At 44.8% G+C, this 19564-nt stretch overlaps 1 protein-coding gene across 3 annotated transcripts in view; it reads right to left on the bottom strand.

Annotated features, from left to right (window-relative positions):
- Positions 1–19564, bottom strand: part of SYNDIG1 (synapse differentiation inducing 1) — a 49065-nt gene that overhangs the window by 22637 nt on the left and 6864 nt on the right. For all 3 annotated transcript variants that reach the window (XM_039569492.1, XM_010393558.4, XM_019282480.3), the window contains exons 2-3: positions 16304–16869; positions 8420–8557 (exon numbers count right to left, since the gene is read on the bottom strand). In XM_039569492.1, coding sequence (XP_039425426.1) covers positions 8420–8557; positions 16304–16783 — 618 coding nt within the window. In that variant the 5' untranslated portion in view covers positions 16784–16869. The remainder of the gene's footprint in view (positions 1–8419; positions 8558–16303; positions 16870–19564) is intronic.

Below are 19564 nucleotides of genomic sequence, written 5' to 3'. Positions count from 1 at the left end.
TCTGGTTCAGATCTGTGGAGAATGAATTCTCCACAATTCCTTCCACAGATTCCCCATCAGATGAATGAGCCACAGAAAGTCCAAAATCCAAGCCAGACAAGGCTCTCCGAACAGAACTGGGAAGAAAAATTGCCTTTCTTGCTCCCACCACCACATTTCTATGTCTCTTGCTAGAGACAGTAGCTGTACATAAAGATCCTTCATGGTGATACACCTCATAATGCTGGGACAGACAGAAACATCCACTGGCCACCACTGGGAATGGAAATTCTGAGTAACAGCTGGCTTGAATTGCATCCTTTCTCCTGGATATCATGATGATGGCAGGATAAGGAAAGGAGTCAAGCAGGGATTTGTCAAGCCCATCTTTCCCAGAGGATGCTGTAAGACCTCTTCTTCTGCCTCTGGTCCTGCCCATCGTCTTGGAGGAAGCTGAGTCCTCCTGCAGACGTCTGGACAGGCATTCACAGGAGCAACCCTGACTCTTCCACACTACTTAGAAATAATGCAAGAAATGGCTATAATGCAACATTTGGAAATGTCATTGGTAACTCCTTGCTCATCACAACCCATAATGAGTGTATTTAATACCAAACTGGCATGGCGGGAAGATTTTCACTTGAAAAAATTGATGGTTTTTTCACCCCAAGATAAAATTGTAGACTGGTTTTATTACCAAGAGTAACAGTTTTCTTACCACCATGATGAAAATGTCTTGATAGGTATATTTGAATGTGTTAGATGCAAACTGCACAGATGAAGGTAGATCCTAGCCCATTTCCTTTTAGCTGGTTCTTGTACTTTGTGCCAAAATAAATATATAAAAACTTGATCTCTTTCCTACTGCTGGGAAGTCAGTCAATTCAATAAAGAATTACCATTGTCTGGGAGGCATCTTTGGGTGCCTAGCTCACTAGATTCAAATCTTCAGAGTGTTACTCTGCAGCTTGTTTGAAAGAGATGTGTAGATTGAAATCAGAAGTGATCAATTTCCTTTGCTTGCATTTAAACAAAGTAGTAATTCAGAAGCCCTCACCAAAAGAGATGCTAAGAGACAGCAAGCTGTATATTCAAGATTAGAATACAGCCCTGAGTCTCTGGTACATGATGTTAATCTTTGATAAGAATATAAAAACTCTGAGTATGTTGCACACTGATAAAACGTTAACCTTAAGCCTCAGAAACATTCTCATCCTTTACTGCTGCATGCTTCGAACTTCAAGTGAGAGGGCCTCCTTTCACTAATCTTGTTTTTTAAAGGGTGCTGCCACAGCATGACATGAAAGAAAGGTCTATTCTATAAACAGCACCCAATGAACTACTCTGGATGAACACCGTTCTCCTTGCCACAGCAGACTTCGAAGGAGATCATTCACCACCTTGCATGTGAAAACCTTCAGCATATCACAGAGCATCCAAAACCTTCTGGTCTTTCTGACAATGGAAGCAGACATTGGGATGGCCAGAAGGAAGGGACCATCTTCCATTCCCAGACATGCAAAGAGGTCTCTTCTCTTTTTCTCATGCTTCTTTCAGCAGGGCAAAACCTCTTTCAGGAGGTGCAAAATAATGTGCCCTGTTTCTGCCCTCAGACTGTGAACATGCTCCTTCCGTTTCCTCTCCTGAAATATCATTCTTCCTGGAAAATCTACCTTTGCAGATGCAAAAGTTGAAGTATTTAGCTGAGACGAGTGATGATTACTAACAAGAGCCCCTCCATATTCCTGCCAACAAGTCTATTTCCATAATCCTACTAACAGCATCCCTGCTCTCTAAAATTTAAAAAAAGCAAAACACTAAAAACCCACTGTTTAAAGAGCTAAAAAGTTCTCTAAACTTAGTCAGAATTGCCTAAATGTCAGGGAGACTGAACCCCGACCAACTCTGTGGAAGATTTATTGCCCTACTCTTCAGATGTCTCCACCAGACAGGCCTCTGAGTGAATTTGTGAACACTATAGACACTTCCAGTTTAGTGGCAGCTGTGGGCTGAAACAACCCTCACATTCTCATAAAACTGTGACACAACAAGTCAATAGCAAAGTAACAAAAAGTAACTGCAGTATGAAGAGGGTGCCCTTCTGGCATCAGGATATTTTATACCCTTGCAGTATGACTATATTGACATGTCTCTGGGGCTGTGTCTGGCTCAGCAAAATGTGTGAGGCATAAATAACTGGCAAAGAAAAATTCATGTACAATACTTGCTGTTGTGCAGGATGCGCTTGAAAATAAAAAAAGGTACCTCATCTTCTCTAACACTTCAAGTTGGTCTCTCTTCTGTCTCAAAACTTCCTTGTAATTAAACACCTGCATAATGAATTAAACTCTCCAGGGAATGTTATTTGCCAGCTACTTTTTCAATTATTTAAAATTAGCTTAAGGGCTAAAGCAATCAGGTCATTCATTAATTTAATTCCTTTTTGTAGCTGTACTTCGTGACTTGGAAATAAAACTACAAGATCAAAAGGACAAAGAGGAATGAAGAGGAAATTATACAAGACACTTATAAAGTTCCCTGGCCCATGACCTCAGCGAGGATGCAGAGTCTCTGCTGGTACACAACACACTCTAAATGGCCATTTTCTTGTGCAGACAAACATTTCTCCAGAGACATCTACCCAAAGGGAGAAGTTGGCAGGAGCTACGTCTATGCACACGCAAAGCACTGGCTGGCAGCCAGCTCCCGCTTGGAAAGATGAGAACTGGAGATGCTGGTAATTCATCAGCCCCACTTCAGAGCAGCTATCTATGTCTGTGGAATTGCCTGGGGGAAGAGGGCCATGAGATCCTCTTTTACCCAATCCAGGACGAAGCTTTCCTCTCTTCTCTCAAAGGAGCAGAAGTTGCAAACTTCTTGAATGTTTTAAACCGCGCCATAAGCTTTTTGCAGAGGCAAAGGCTGCCATCCAAATGCCCCTAATCAGGGGCCAGGGTCATCTATTTCTGAGCTTCTTTTCCAAGCACAGGAAAGCCAGCACTCTCACACAGTGACGTGCAGCTGGCTACTTCAGCAGGCAGCTTCTCTCTGTGTCATGGCTGGGAACAGAAGCCTTGCTAGTTCATTCTCCTCTGCCTGGCAAATCTGTCACCTGCCTGATGGGAGTAAGGGGAGCAGTGTGGGCTGGCAGCCAGCAGTGACCTTCTGCAAGAAGTCCACAGCCTGGTGACCTCCCAGGACTAGTGCTCTCCTTTCAGGACACACCATCAGCCCTGTGCCATCTCAGCAAGACAATGGCACAGAGTTCTTCTAGGACAACTTCTGCCTCAAAAGACCTTTACAGCTCCTTGTGAGGAGGTACTCATTTTAACCTATTTTCACTCATTCCTAGCACAAACGGGTTCAATTGTTCTACACATCACCTTTTGCAGCAGAAAAACTACAGCACTTCAGAAGGGTAGAAGGGCACCTGGATGTGCCTGTACTCACATGCACAGAGCTGGATAAAGAACTCAGGGATTTGCTTTCTGAGTCACCAGCACAGAGAGCTCAAACCTTTGTGTGACAATCAGCAGAGACTGGGCCCCAGAATACACCAGTGCCCTATACCCAGTCTGTGTGACTCAAAGCACCCTGCTTAAGCTAAAGAATTGTGTGACTTGGTATCTGGTCCAAGACAGCAAAACAAAGGCCTTTTATTTCCATTAAAGCTCATCATCTTTAGACAGTTCTTTTGTCCAAGCATTACTTCGACCAAGAAATAATGCAGTGTTGAAAAAACTCTTAAAAATGCAAAAGCCTCCTGTCTGCTTTGCCAGCACTGCTTCAGCAATGCTGACCAGCATATCCTGCAAGTATAGATCTTGGCATGTCACTGCCAAGTAAAGAAAAATACCACACTTTTGTTTTTCTTTTGCCTTTTCATCTTTGATATAAGAGGCTGCAGCATCTCCTGTACAAACACACGCTCCTGGCTGTGTGTCAAGCTCTTTATAATAGACCATATTCATTTTTTTGATGGAGTAAAGTGGGACAGACAGGAAAAAAAGCAGGGTGGACAGATAAGAGCATGGCATCACCAGCCAGTCTGGTGAAGTGTGGTGTATCACACTGCTGTACTCATGTGCTCCTGATTGATATGGGGACTATGAGCCACCTTTCTAATGAACCAACAGCAGATAACATCTGGCTGCTATTTCTCTGTCCTTTTCTTTTAAATGGGACTAGGTGTCAAAACATTATGCCAGAAAAGCACAGACAGTGAAATCCACACATGTATACTGAACACTGAAACTCTGATAAAAGTTAGAACTCACATTGACTGCTACCTTCCAGTGGGAACATGGATATTATTTCCTTCTTCTCCCCAGTGACTACTGAAATATGTCAAAATACAGATTTTTTTCCAAACCTTCCGTCTCTGAAAACTGGATGAAAAGTAACCAAATATTTCAGAAGTTACCATGAAGAAGGACAAGCTACTCTTTTTTCCTGGTCACATACACCTTGTTTCTGTGCGAAAACTGTAGAAAATCCTTTACCCAGTGAGACAATGCGAGCAAATAATTACAAAGCTTTGCATCCCTGCATCCCCCTGTGAGGGAAGTAATTACAGCAGGGAGTCAGTGCAGCAGACGGGAAGTGATTGCTCCCTTGTGCTCGCAGTGCACTCTGTTGCCTGGCAGGTCTCACCTGCTGCTGGGGAGGAGGGAGGATGTGGAGGCTATGTGAGAGCCCAAGCATGTGGAGAAGGGTGCAGAGGGGTTTTTCAGGTGTGTGTCTAGGTCAGTGACACAGGTCCTTGGAAGGTTCATGGGAGCTGGGTGGAGGTGTTGTGCATGCTCTTGTTTCTGTAAGGGAGCAGATACAAAGTGAAGCTCATTCATTCCATCAAAGGCTCAGCTCTCTCATAATGAATTTCTGTTTACAGTAGGGAGGGAAATGTGTGACATGGTATTGCTCTCTTTCCTAAAAATAAAAGCAGGGAGAAAAAGAGGATTCATGCAAAAAGGCCTTTCAAGATTTTTACCACCACCCCCCAGCCCAACCAGAAAGCCTGACAGCCCCTGAGAAATCATCTGACAAGTTCAGTGGTAAATCTGACATGACAAAAAAGATATATTTTTAAAGTTCTTTCTTTGATTTATGAGGCTTCGCACTTGCCTACAATCTACAATGCTAAAAATATCTTTGGAAATAAAAACTGAGGAACCCGCAAGACTCCAGAGGGTGGAGATTTATGAAAAAATAAACATAATGAGGGGTTTTTTTTTGATCATACATTGTTTGTGGAGGAGAGATTTTGGTGAAAGGCATAATTTACTTCCCTCTTTCCAAAGGTTTCCTTGCAAAATGCACAAAAACTCCTTTGATTGAGCAATTCAGCTGTTGGGTAATGAGACAATCCAAAACATGGCAAGCCTAAAAACTCACATGCCTCACTCTGAAGAAGCAAGTGTGATAGAAGGTGGGACACAGGGCCCCACCCTGAGAGTGGAGCTGAGAGGAGCACAGGACTGGGAAGCTACAGGAAGTTGGGACAAGTCTCTTGTGGGAAGGAAAACACAAACAAAACCAGAAGGAAATAAGTGAATAAGTAGACAGCACAGTGATGGCCTCAAGGCCCTCTGTTTTTCTGAGGGAAAATGAAAAGCAACAAGTCTCAGCATTGCTTGGGATAAGATCACCAGGTGACATCCTTCTTGGAAAACTGGATATCCCAACGGGAAAAAAACGTTTTGGGCTTTCATAAAGTGCATTTCTGAATCCACTGCTCCTCCCTGCTGGCTCACCAGCATGTGGATGCACATCTTCATTTCCACCACAGAGGCAGACCCTGCACAGCTGCACCCTCGATACAGAGGCTCTTCAAGAAGCCCCAAGTCAGCAGCACCTTGGCAAGAGCCTTGGTGGACACAGTAAGTCCCACACAGAGCAGAATCATCATCTGCAGGAGAAACTTTGCTTTCATGGAGCCCAAACCCCTCAAAATTCAATCATTATGCTGGTAAAGAGCACCTCTGCTGTCTTACAGCATCCAACCTTGCGTAACTGTTTTGCAGCATGACACAGGCAAATGCATCATAAATGTGCTGGCAGGTGATGCAGGAATAAACAGAGCACCTATGCCTTTGGAATGAGCTGTACTGCAGATACATCTTCTGCAAACAAAGGCTTCATCTTCAAATGCGTCCCACACCTAGAGCAGACCAGATTTAAAAAAAAAAAATTCACTGCCAGCGCTGCATACTGCATCAAAGAATCCATCTCCCATCTCTGCATTTCCTATGTGCTACAGTTTATTCCCAGACGGCCTTTTTGGTAGAACTGCTCAGGAGACTTTAGAAAACACAAGATTTTCAAGAGCTCAAGCAACTGCAAAAAAAAAGGTTTGAACATGAGTAGCAAGAGTTGATCTTTAGCTATACTTCTGACTTTTGGTAAAGAAGAGGAAATGTTAGACTACCCTTTTGAATTAACAAGTGATCTCAGATGTTATCCAGGAGTTTAGGTTGAACGACCTGTACAAATAGAAATCACATATATGGTTTATGTGTCGGAGTATGAGTTGATAGCACGGTCAATATTAGCTTAGCAAGGTGCAGGGTTTTGATGGATTGTACCAGCTACCTCAGCAAGTTCTCAGTCACAGGAGGTTTGGGCCTTAATGTTGGTTTCATTTTTCTCCTGGAAAACGCCAGTTTGTTGGATGTGGGGTTTTGCAAAAGAACTGCTTTTACCACATGTTTTCTCAGGGCTGTGATGGACCTGCTGAATGGGAAGGTAGGGAGAGAAAGGAGCTCCCTGCGAACTCAGGGAGTGGACAGAGAGATATGTCTCTGCTGGCCTGGAACATCCTGGACCATCCTCCTACAAGAGATTTGAAAATTCAGTTCTTAGGTTATTCAGTAGTTGTGGTCAGAGAATCAAGACTCGAGGAGAGAAGCATACAGAGGTTGGAAGTATTATGATTTTTTTTCGTAGGGAGAGATGACAGTATTTCTATCTCCAATGCAGGAGTTGAAATTCCTCAGAAACACAGTACTTCTCCCTGGATGGATTTAGCCACAACTTGCCTGGATGCATCCATTGGATCAGCTAACAAAGGCTCATTTACAGCCTCTGAACTCACTAAAAGTAGAGCACCTGCCTGACTTTCCTGCTGACAGCTTCTAGGTTTAGGCAGCCACATTCAGCTATTCTCCATCAGTATGCTAAACAAAAACACCCAAGTTTTCATTTTCAAATGCCCAAGTCCTTCAGCATAGTACCATAATTTTTCCCTGTATTCATGCCTTTTCCACCTTCTGTATTCTCCCATGGAAGTCAGAGGTTCCTAGAGATTCATGCTGGCCCTTGGGAGCAGTTCACAGCTGTATGCCTTGGCCTTTGTACACTGGTTCTCCACACATTTAGCTTCTCAGCCATATTGCTTGTTAGTATTAATTACATTGGGGTTTTTTGTATTTATTGGACTGTGCTGTGCTTTCTTCACTCAGATGAAACTAGCTCACAAACAGTCAAAACTCAAACAACCAGAACTTGTTATTTTCCACTAGACAAACACTAATTGTCTCAGAGGCTTCCCAGTGCAAAGACAGATTGTTCATTTGAAGTAAAAAATAGTAGTTCTCTGTCTTTTTTTTTTTTTTTGATCTTGAAGTGTAGGATTCTTCAGATCTGAAGAGCCTGCTCTGGTGTGACAAATCAGCAGGGCTGGTAGATGTTTAGTGCAGGCAGATTAGGAAGACAGCTGAGAGGGTGAATGTGAAGGGTGCTGTGGAGCAGAGACTGTAGTTTGCAATAGGCACTAGAGAGAAATATAATCAAATGTTTCCTTGCAGTCTCTGATGAGGCTGCCAGTGTGACTCCTTCTCTGTCACCTCACATTATCTGCCATGCTGGGAGACTCAGTAATTACACTGCAGACACTTATGAGGACATACTTGTCGAAACAAATGATGGGCACGAGTTGATTGCAAGTTAAGCAATGTTAAGACTGTCTCGTGAAGGAAACAACCCAAAACACAGTCGCTTCTTTGGTAAAAAGATATTTGCATATTAAAATTTGAGAAGAAGAACTGACTGAGCAATTTTTCCGTGGGAAAGGAAATGGTTTCTGGAAAGCAAATTCCCATCTGCAGAATGGAAATTATACTCCTGGAAGGATATTCGAAGTTTTCATCTTGGGACAAGTAGATCTGTTTTCCCAATGGGAAAACCAAGCATTTGAGCTATCAAGGGTGTTTCCTATTCAAAAGCCATGCCCACTGAGGATTCTTAGCTGGACACATAACCTGACATGGAACGTGACCATTGCCAACTAAAAGCTAAAATATTTTGTAGACACCTCCCTCAGCAAAGTATCTCAAAGGGCAACCACCACTACCACAGAGACATATCCAGGCGGGGAAGACACCTTGCCCTTGAACTACCTTCCACCATCCTCCAGAATGTCTGGCAGATGTTCTAACATTACCTCATGGGACAGGTAGAAGGCAGCAATTCCCAGTGGCCAGAAGCAGCAGAGCATGGAGAACACAGTGAGGCCAAGATGATCCCTTGGTGGCATCATCAGGAAGTTGTCTTCACTCTCAGTGTCACTTGAGTAATCGCTCTGGAACAGCAAAAGAGAGAAACGTAGATGTGCTGGTTAATGACACGATTGCTTTTCCTCTGCCATGAGCCAGTTCCCTGATCATTTGCCCATTTCTCTACTCCACCCCAGCAGTGGCCAGCAGGTCTCTTCCTCCTCCTCACCCACTGTGTCACAGACTCCATCACTGTTGCATGAGCTTGAAAGCAAGAAAAGACAAGTGTAGGATATCACTGCGGGCAGCTGAAAAGGGCCCATGAAAGGAAGGAGCTCTCTAGTCAGGTGAACCAGGGTCAATATTTCCTTTCAAAAATAAAGGAGGAGAAGGAGAGGGAGAAAAACCACAGTATTGCTGAAACCATCCCTTGAAATTGTGCACTCACTTGAACAGGTGAGATACAAAATCAAAAAATGCTTTTGATTTTCAGGATTTTGGCTGAGTTGTGTACTGGCATAGGATCTGTGGAGACCACCCCTCTGATATTTCAAATTGCCTTTTCTTTCACATAAAGATGAAATGGGGAAAAGATTCCTCAGGTAACTTTGGCCACATGCTGAACCAGAAAATTATCAGTTATGCTGCCTCCCAAAGGCCAGGCTGACCTGCCCATGAGTTACCAGAGTGAGAGAATAATTCTAATCATGAAGTCCTGACCATGCAGACCAACTATGAACCAGAAGGGTGAAAAAAAGTCAAAAACCACAGAAAGAAATCCAACAGCAAATGGTACCTCTTAACTCTTCCAGCCAAACACTCCTGTCTCCCAGCAAACCTTCCTTCCTAAGATTCTCTCTTACAACAGGATACCTGATCCTGCGCTTACCAAGAAATCTTGTCTATTCGGAACCCCCCCTGACACTGGAATAATTGATAATTTGGCTACCTAGCTCTCTGTCTTCATTTATTCCTGGATGTGCAAGAGTTGCACCCTGACACTGAAGAGGCTGGGCATTTACTGTTGTTGAGAAGTCAGAATTACATTCATCAGTTAAGAGTTCCCTTCCCTTCCCTTCCCTTCCCTTCCCTTCCCTTCCCTTCCCTTCCCTTCCCTTCCCTTCCCTTCCCTTCCCTTCCCTTCCCTTCCCTTGTCAGTTCTTGGGCACTGTTTCTCAAGTTTGTTGGAGAAATCAGGCATTGGAAGGCAGAATGCCACAGAAAAACATCTACACAGGAAGAAAGAAGAGAAGCCAACTCCACTTGTAAGATGCATTTAAGATGCAGTTTCATCACAGACTGTAAATGCCTGAGTAGATAATTTCTGATCAGAGGCAGCTCTTTCATTTGGTAGAAAAGCTGAAGTGAGTGAAAGAAGAATAGATGAAGAGCAGACACAAGGCGCAGATTTTTAACAGAGATGGTGATGAACACTTTCCTGCAGTTGTAATGGATTTTCTATTAAAAAAAGCCTTTTCTTAAATCAAGGCTGGCTACCCCTAAAAGCTATGTGCTTTACCTCAACCGAGACATTACAATTGCTCTGCAAACAGCCTGCCAAGCACACTGGAGATGTCAGACAACAGGGTCTGCTCTGAACTACAGCTGCCAGCAACCTCTGATAGATATTCAGGAAACAGCCCTTTTGCTTTTTTCCTTCAAAGCAACCAATTCAGTAACACGCACACACTGCATACAAAACTAATTCCTCACATGGCCCTGTGGGATCTGCCCTCAAATCCAGATGGTCCAGTGGTCTGGTTTTGACAAAGACCAACACAATGCTGCTCTAAGTTAATATGTGCTCTGTTTCCCTCCACACAATGCCTGTTCCAGTAATGTAGTTAAACATGATGACCTGTTCTGACCAGCACTCTGCATCCTTCTGCTCTTCTGCAAGTGTTTTGAGTTCACCTCCATGCAGCAGACGCTGAAGGCAGCAGCTGGATGGGGACTCTCCCACCAAAGGCTGTAGTTTATCACTGCTCTGCCTCCACACACTTACTCATCCCTGAGCAGCATCTCGCTATGATTTTTAAGAGATGGTATCTCTAAAGCCTGTTATTTATTTAATTTTGCCTGTCTATTTATTTCTTTTTACAACTTTGAGTTTTGCAGTTGATTCTCTTCAGTTTTAAAGGCATTTAAAAGATCCATAATCCCCTAACACTGACCTGCTGCAGCTCCTCTCGTTTCCCCAACTCCCAATCTAAAAATTGCCCTGTCAGTCAGGCAGACAGCCTTGCAGAATGGGCTCACAGAGGTCTCTCCTTGCTTGGAAAACTTTTCACATGTAACTTTGCATCACCAAAACACAACAGGGGAAAAAAAACCCTGGGTGTATTTGTCCAAGCCTATTCCTTCTTGAGCCCTGGATTTTGATCATCTCCCTTGTGAGGTTTTCTAGACACCCACAGCCAGCCTGCCAGTAGCTCCTCAGGAACTTGCATCCAGCACATTGCCACTGGAATGGGATCACTGCAGACAGCAATGAATGGATCACACTAAAACAAGCTGGGGTAAGTGGTGTGACCCTTCATGATTGTCCCCTTTCTGCTTCTGAGCTGACACAGCAGTCCTCAAAGAAGTGTGCCAAATATCCACCCTCTACAAATGAGAGCATGCAGCTCATCCAGAGCTCCTGCCACTCACAGGCTGGACCCCAGAGACATCACTGCAGAGCTGCAGCCGGAGAACCCAGGGGAGTGATGATGAGAAAGGCAATTGTCACAGGCCCTGGCTACTATTAACAAGATTCATAGGAGGGCACTTGGACACTGCTGAAGGTGACTTCCCAGCCATGTTCCCTTCATCTGGAGCTGGCTAATAGAGGTTAATATCCCTTGGCAGCGCTCAGTATCTCCAGACTTGAGTGGCTTCTCCTTCAAAGGAGAAAAAGAAATCAAATGCAAAGTGTAATCACTCTCGTAATCTTTTAATAATGTGCCTTTGAAGGACCTCAGAGATATAAAGTGTGTCCTATGGGTGAGATGACTCAGTGCCATGACTGCATACCTGAGTGCCACACCTCTTAGGAGCTCATACCTGGGCACCACACCTCTGACCGCACACTCTGTGCTCTTCGGAGCATAGGCCACAGGACAAAAACACCAAAAATTACATTCCCAAATTCTCAGCACAGCCCTAGATGAGCTTGGGCAAGGTATTTATGGTGCTGTTTTCTTCCGTTGCCCAGGTGCAGAACAGAAATATACTGTACACCCACTGCAGAGGAGAGCTGTGATGGCCAGTGAATTTGTGAGTAAAACCAGGCTGCAAAAGTCTTTGCCCACGTTGCACAGCTCTCTGAAGAGGGAACTCTGCCATATTCAGCTCCCCAAGGGGTGTTCAAATCTGCTTTCTGGATATCTACTCCCAGGGAAGGCTGAGGACACAGCCCAGTGCAGGACCACAGGCTGGAAGTATTGACAGAAAGCATGAGTGGTGTCATGGGGCTTGATGGGCATAAATCTCCTCAGGGCCTTCTCTTCATGTTGCAGAAAAAATGTGCCAGGAGGCGCTTGGGAATGTTGAGAAGAGTGATTGGGTGGAACGGGATCCAAATTTTATCTCTACAATTTCATGCTCAGGTCCAAAAGGATGAGTTTTCACAACAGCATCCAGCAATTTCTAGGGGGAAAAAAAGAAGAAATGTATACCTTGAAAGCACTACATTTCTTTTCTTCTTTCTCTCCCAGAACATATTTATTTTGCATTTAGAGATTGTTTCAGACATTGCTGGATGCTGAGAAAAAGTAAGAGGATTTTAAGAGAGAGCTCCAAGGTATTCTTTTATGCGACGTATATGAATAATTTAATTCGCTGCCATGAATAGCTTGGGTTTCTCTAAATAAGCAATCTACCTAGTGGCTAGGAGGGAAACGAGCAGGAGTATAATATGACAAATGCTATTTTTGGATAAAAGATGGCACATGAACTCTAACAGGAGAGTATTTCATCTTGTAACTCATTTCATATTTCACTGCCGCCACATTTGACAAGTTGTCTGTCTATTAGTTGTGGCGTAAAGAACTCATAAGATATTTATAAATTTTCCAGAGATACCTAAATAGGGAATCATTTGATTTCAGGGATGGGCATGGAAGAGAGAAGTTTAAAGCCCTGGCAGAATGTGCAGCCTTCTGTTTTCATGCCTGGTAATTGCTGGAGAAAAGCAGGGCTCTATATGCTAATGAGAGCTGTTTCTGAGATGTTTCTCCCTCCAGACAGTTATGATTTTCTTAGGCAGACTGAACAACCCTCCACCAGGACCTGAGAAGCACTGCCAGTAAAAAATCCCAACAAGTAAGTTGGTTAAACATTGCTGCAGGGTACGACCCATGATTAGGATGTCTCCTGCTCCTCTGCTGCATCTCCCATGTTCCTCAGAGTCCCCAGGCTTGGGAAGGTAAGAAGGTGTCTCCTTCCCAGCAACTTGTCCTAGAGCTGGATAGACCCATCCTGAGGAGGATGACAGCGAACAGAGAAGCAAACCCTGCAGCTTGGCTTGGTCAATTCTTCAAAATCAAAACCAAATCAATCAAAATAGCAGTGTTTTGTCAGAACCTTTCTCTACTGCAAAGTTTTCTGCCAGAGAACAGCAACCTTTCTGGCTATCAAGAGCCCAACCCTTTTCAAAATGAAAATCATGTCAGAAACAGTCTGACCTGCAATAAAACCATCTTCTGCATGTGTCCCTGCTGAAAGTATTGCATTGACATGGGGGGGGACACACTGCAAAGGGATGAGATCGATTTTTTGGCATTTCTAGGAAATTAAGTACCCATCCTGAAAAACCCTAGGCAGCCATTCTGGTACAAGGCAGGCAGTGCCAGGGAGACATGGGGGAAGAGCAATGACTGACATGGCTGATGTGTCTTCCAGAAGGCATTTTACAGAGAAGCTGGGACTCCACTTGCCTTGCACTGACACGTGGAGAACAGGAGGAAACCCTCAGTTTTCAACAGAAAAGAACTCTTCTGCACAAAGCTCCCCTCTTTGCCAATGTTTCCAAAAAGGGGCTAATTTTTTAGAGTTTTCTCCCAGAAAGAAGTGCCAAAGCAGACATGTTACAATAATAAACAAGAACTGAGCCCTGATCTGCTCTGACACTCTACAGCTTCCATGCCTTGACAAGCCATGGCTCAATAGTCAAGGTGACAAGATACACAGCAATGTCCTGTGCCACCCTCAGTGGCAGACTCAAACCCTTTAGGCCTCTCACAGCGGGGAAGCAAAATTTGCACCTCTGTTGTGTCACCCTCTTCCACTGTTCTCCTTCCAGCTTCTGCTCCCAGTCCTGGTACTCACTCTTTCCATCCCACCTATTAGTAACCTGAAAAAAGCATCTGCTTCTTGTCAGTAACTGGCAGGGAAAAAACTCCTTCTAGTGGGACACACTTGTGTTGTGTGATTCAGGTGCTGTTTTTGTGTAGCTAACAATCTGGCATGGTTCATTCACCTACTCAGTGACTGCTTGTCCTTCAATCGTTTTCTTCCATTCCCAGAGTCTCTGCACATGAAGTTAGGTCTCTAATGAAGTTGTGTTCTAGCCAAGCCCAGGAGGCCCTCAGGCATCTGGCCACACAGACACAGCCTCTGTCCACATGGGAACCCTAAAGAGCACAACACAGCAGCCACATTTTTTTCTGGTCTGGTGCTGTCAAATTAATTTCTCCTCTCCTACCCATCCTTCTTCATGACCAGCTGCATCTGCAGAATTTAGACCTTCCTAGAAAGGAAGTTTTTTGCCATGCTGAGCTACCTCCTGCTGAAAACAGCTGCTTAGCAGGTTGATCGTTTGGGATCATGGAAAAGTTCATGGAAAAGTGTGAAAATCACAGTGCTGCACAGTGTTGGTCAGGAGGCACAGCAATGGAGACAGATCCTGGGCTCAAAGCAGAGGCTTCCAGGAAAGCGTTTCCAGCTAACCAGGTCCTTATCCAAACCTTGCCTTGTTTTCTCCTCCCCTGCTCCACTCTCCTAGTGGAGGAGACATTTTGATGGAGAGGACAATCCATGGGTGGTGTGTACTTTGTGAATGTCTTCTTATTCTGAGTACTTTGTACACATAGCTCAAGGTGGTTGTCCATGCACCTCTGTGTTTGTTAGCACAGCATCACTCCAAAGGGTCAATTGAGACTGGGAATCTGTGATTCCAGATGCACTATACCCATTTAAGAACTGCCACATTTGACCTCAGGAGGCTACAGTCCTGAGAAACAGGTCAGAAAGAAGAAGAAGCCAGGGAAAAGGATGCACACACTGTCAGAGCATGTTACCAACATTTACTGCCTCATTTCTCCCCTTAAAATCAGGGAAGGATGAAGTTCTACAGCTGGTTTTTAAGACAGAAATGTTCTCTGTGAAAAGCTGATCAAGTTCCTCCAGTACAATTTTGAAGAGGTTTTTTTCCTTATGCTGCTCATTTTCCCAGCCTTTTTTTATCTCGTTCTCCAAAAGTTGGCTTAAGAATGTCTTCTTGACTTGAATTGCCAAGAGGGACACTTTTTATTTGCTGCCTGAATGTCAGGCCAGATGTGTCAACAACACCATGTGTGCTGCAGTCACTTGTGTCACTACAGCACAAGAGAAACCGGGGCAAAAAGACAGCAACCAGGAATTTTGTTTTGATTAAGGAAATTATACTTCCCACGGTCAATTTGGAAATTCTGTGGAAGGGGGTGATTTGAGCTAATACTCTCACATGCTTCAGAGAGAAGCTTTCTGTCTCCCTGTGGAGGCACTGAATACTGCATTAGTGGCGCGCACTGGGAAAAACACTTCCCTCTTCCCACCTTATCAATACAGAGAGAAAAGAGAATAAAAGGGAAATCAGGCTCTTGCTGGATTTCCTGTGTGCTGATCACAGGGTGAGACACTGGTATTACAGGAGGTGAAAATAGACATTTTAGAGCTTGTTAGGTCTTGGTCCTAACCGAAAAAATCACAGCAACAGAGAAGCATGAGCAGTGTCCCTATCTCAGCTGGGACATTCATGTTTGAAGGTATGGCTTTGCTCTAGACAGCCAGAGGGTCTTTGCTAGGTTAGGAGTCTCTGACCAATGTTGGAGAAACAGCATTATGTTTCACCCTCAGATCAGCAGCATTATGTTCACCCTCCATTCCCACAAACACTGGCAAACACAAATCCCTGCCACACTTGGGCCTCTGGTTAAAATAAAAAAATGCATCATTTTAGAATGAATGAAGTTCATTTCCATAGTCTTCCCTGTTGCTTTACAGTGAGCAATCAATGAAGCACGGGACTCCAGAAGAAAACATTGTATTTGGGTCTAAAGAAGTGTTTCGCTCCATCAGAAAAAAGTCATTTATTTCAGAGGCATGGATTCACTGCAGCTTGAAACTGAAAGACTTCTGTTTCTGCGTTCACTCAGAGACAGAAATGTTTTGTGTCTGAGCCAGTAATTTAAAACATTCTGCTCAAGTAAGGTGAAGGCAAGAAATGATGTTGGCCTGCTGAGTAAGACAGGCTCCATGTGGGTAGGCAGATGCTCCCAGTCCCAGCCTTACACAGCATTTAAGCACGTGGTTCTTCGCCTGTTTCTGACCAGCCCCTTCAGAGGCAGAAGGGAAATGCTGATCTCCATTAGGGCCAGTGGGAATATTGCCACTGATATCCACAGATCTGGGACTTTACCCAACAAATAAAGATGAGTGATCATTCATTGTCCTACTTGGAGGAGAAAGTGATACAGCTGATATGAAAAGCAGCTGACCCCCTGCCATTAAGCTCTAGGAGGCTGTACCCTTAATTTCAAACCTGCCCTCCTCCTCCCAGCCTTCCCCACATATCCCAAGTGACATCTGACCTCTAGTTCCTGGAAATCCTCCTCTTCCTCCACCTCATAGGAGAGGGTGTGGATCTTGATGTCGTCTGCAGAGAGGTCGATGAATTTGCTGTCAGGGTACTCCAGGCTGTCTTTGGTGGGCGAGCGCTCCTCGATGAAGGTCGTCTCACAGCACTCCGAGCCCAGGCTCTCGCCCCACGAGCGCAGCACGTTCTCGGAGTAGAGGATGATGTTGGGCCTGTAGTGAGACTCCACTGTCTGCTGCAGCATGTTGGGGTCCAGGAGCTGCTGCACGGGGTCACTCCTGCCGTTCTCTGGGCGTCTCGGAGAGGACAGGCTGCCTGCTCTGTGGCTCTGGTACTGAGGGGTGGGGTACACAGAGACCAGACCATCGCGGCTCTCTGCCACTAAGTTCCTTGTGTTAATTAAACCATTCCTTTTCCCAGCCTCACTGATCTTACTGTGCATCAGCACGGTGTTCTGCTCAACCAACCCATCCATACTGGGAGGTGTCCGAGGCAGTGGGACCAGTGGCCGTTACTTTGCTGTGCCTTAGAGTTCACGCTGGGTGAGTGGCTCCCATTTTCCTGATGAAGAAAGGAAACAGAAATGAAGGTGAAGAAAAAGGCAATTAATTGAGGGACTCCAGTTAGTTTGTTTTCCGTATCATCTCAATAGGAAACAGAGCCCCACATATGTGCACACTCTCACTTAGTTCTCCAAATATATCCCCACCCAGAGAGGCAAAAAAAGCCTGCCCCACATCCACGGGGTGTAGAGAAGCAGATGAGGTGAAATGTCTTGATAGTGATGGACCCCACCAGAGAATGGCTTTGCTGCCTGCTCCCAGCCTCCTACGGGTACACAACTGTCATCCTGGGGACAACGTCCCTTTCCTCCAAACACTTTGATAAGAGATGGGGAAAAAACCAAAAAAGACAAAAACAACAACAACAAAAGATCCTAAAAGAACCATTTTCAGCTCTCAGAAATCTGCAATTGCAAAAAATGGGCAGGCGCTGTGTTCACCTGTTGGTGTCTGCAGCCTTTGCCCTTGGCAAGTGCTTTACTACCCCTTGAAAACCCATTTTTTCCAGCCCAACCACTTCCTCATCAGGCTGCTCATTTTTCTCAGGTGTAGCCAAAGGAAAATGCCTTTTGAAATACTGATGCATTGGCTATAGCAACACTAAATTCAGGGGTTTGTTTCTGGGCAAGAGCATAGAAATTACAGACATGCTACTAGCTTCAAAGTTCTTCATACCAGATCCTCTAAGGCCAAATTATTAATGTAGGATTACCTGTCCCCATTGTGTTGTCTGGAAACCAAGAATGACATACACAAACACATAAATATATGTAATTATTTTACTCAGTGCTTTCTCTCTAGTTCTCTTTTATGTCAGACAACCTCTAACAGAGCAATGTCCAGCAAAAGCCCAATGTTATTTCCTCTTAACTCCAGACTTCAAATACCGTCAGTCTCTCTTTTGGATGCAGGAGGTATTGAAACCACTGCCGAGAGCACCACCAATTAAGCAAGAAACTTGTTTCACATGCAAGAGAGCCTGACCCAGTGTGCTGATGTGTTTACATTCACAGCTCTTGGTTTAACATGCAAAAGCCCCATTTTATCGCGTTGTCAAGTAGTTCAGTGCTTCTCTAAAGTGAACCAGCAGGAAAGCTACAGAAGAGAAAACCCACTACAGTGAGATCCCATGGAAGTTACACGTGCAATCCAGAGAGCAGGAGCATTCTGCTGGGCCTCCAGCTGCTTGACCACAAACCTTCCACTTCTACCTCCTGCTCCCAACAACCTCCCACCTCCCCCAAAGAAAGTAAATGAATCCCCACAGGCAGAAGATGAGAAACACTCATCAACTAAAGAGTAATTTCTCAGGCTTTGCTCAGTTTTTCCTGAGCTGGCTTGGAAAATGCAGAACTCCTCCGATGTGTGACATCAGCCATCAACCCTGCTGAAGCCAGAGAGACTTCTCCCAAAAACCACAAACCCTCTTGCAAACACTCTTATCCCTGCCACCTGTCAAGCAAACTGAAGTGGTCAGGAGGAATATGCCACAGATGTGTAGCAGAAATTGGAGGAAGATTCACAAATCAAACAAGTGCCCTCCCAGAGAAATACATGAAGAGGTCAACAATTTGTCACTGCATCAATGGCTGGAAAACTTGGGTCAGGCCTTGCAGCTCCCTGTGGTCACATCCTTCCAACAAAGTCTGGCTTAAGTAGCGCTCAGGAAAATGCCATTTTAGGGCAGTTTTATTGCATGCCTTAGAGCTGCATTGTTGCTCAGTCCTACCATGGATCTAAACATCTATATGGCAGGTGCTTACCTTCTGTGCATTTAAACCAGTCTGGTAAACCAATATTGCAGATTCTGAGTGACACTTTTCCCTTGGTAACGGGCAAAAAGTGGAAGAAAACATCCAAAATGAGGCAAGGACAAGACATGGAGCATCCTTCTCTCACAGAGCTCCTCTGATAATAGGGATAATCCATTGCTCAGGACATCCTCCCTGGAGTCCCACACAGCCGTGCAGCCAGCATGCCTCAGGGAAGGTCAGCAGGGAGATGTGGATGGCAGCATGCAATCAAGGAAAATGGTTTAACCCTAGGTGCATTTTAATCTGTAGCTGGCTGCCTGCCTTACCAGAGCCTGACCCAATGTTCTTGGCCCTGCAAGAGTATTGCTCAATGGGAAGAGGCTGATGAGATTCAGGCCTTTCCGGTATGATATATTAACAGGAAAAAAGGGGAGAAAGAAATAATTGCATTAGTATTACTCCCTGGAATGGAATCCCCCAGGCTGAGATGGAGGTGTGACAGAGAGTGGCACCTGGTCACAAGTGATGCTTGGGGGCAAAAGGCAGCTGTGCTTCTGCAGGGGCTCAGAGCCTGTGTCCTGCCTGCAGGTACCCCTTGGACATGGATCCAGTCACTCCACTTTCACTAGGGGCTTTCATGGACATGGCCTGAGCCAGGCTCACATGTCTGTGACTCACAGACAGTCCTAAAATTAAGAGTGCTCCAGTTTCCAGGTTCCCTGCAACCCAGAATCCCCGGACGGCAGTGGCAGGGCAGGTAACCTCTGACAGACCACCTGAGGAAACTGGAGGGTGCCTTCTCTGCAGAGAGCCAACATTCAAAGCAGAAAAAAGCTCTCATTGCCTATGACCACAGTGAGGTTTCAGAATGATGTTGACAGGAAAATGAAATCCATCAGAGCTCTTGAAATAAGAAAGCTTTTCAGTCTGCTTCAAGAT

The sequence above is a fragment of the Corvus cornix genome, chromosome 3, assembly GCF_000738735.6.
Source record: "Corvus cornix cornix isolate S_Up_H32 chromosome 3, ASM73873v5, whole genome shotgun sequence".
Taxonomy (NCBI): Eukaryota; Metazoa; Chordata; class Aves; order Passeriformes; family Corvidae; genus Corvus; species Corvus cornix.
The sequence above is the reverse complement of the archived record's forward strand: the minus strand, read 5'-3'. Positions and strand labels throughout refer to the sequence as shown.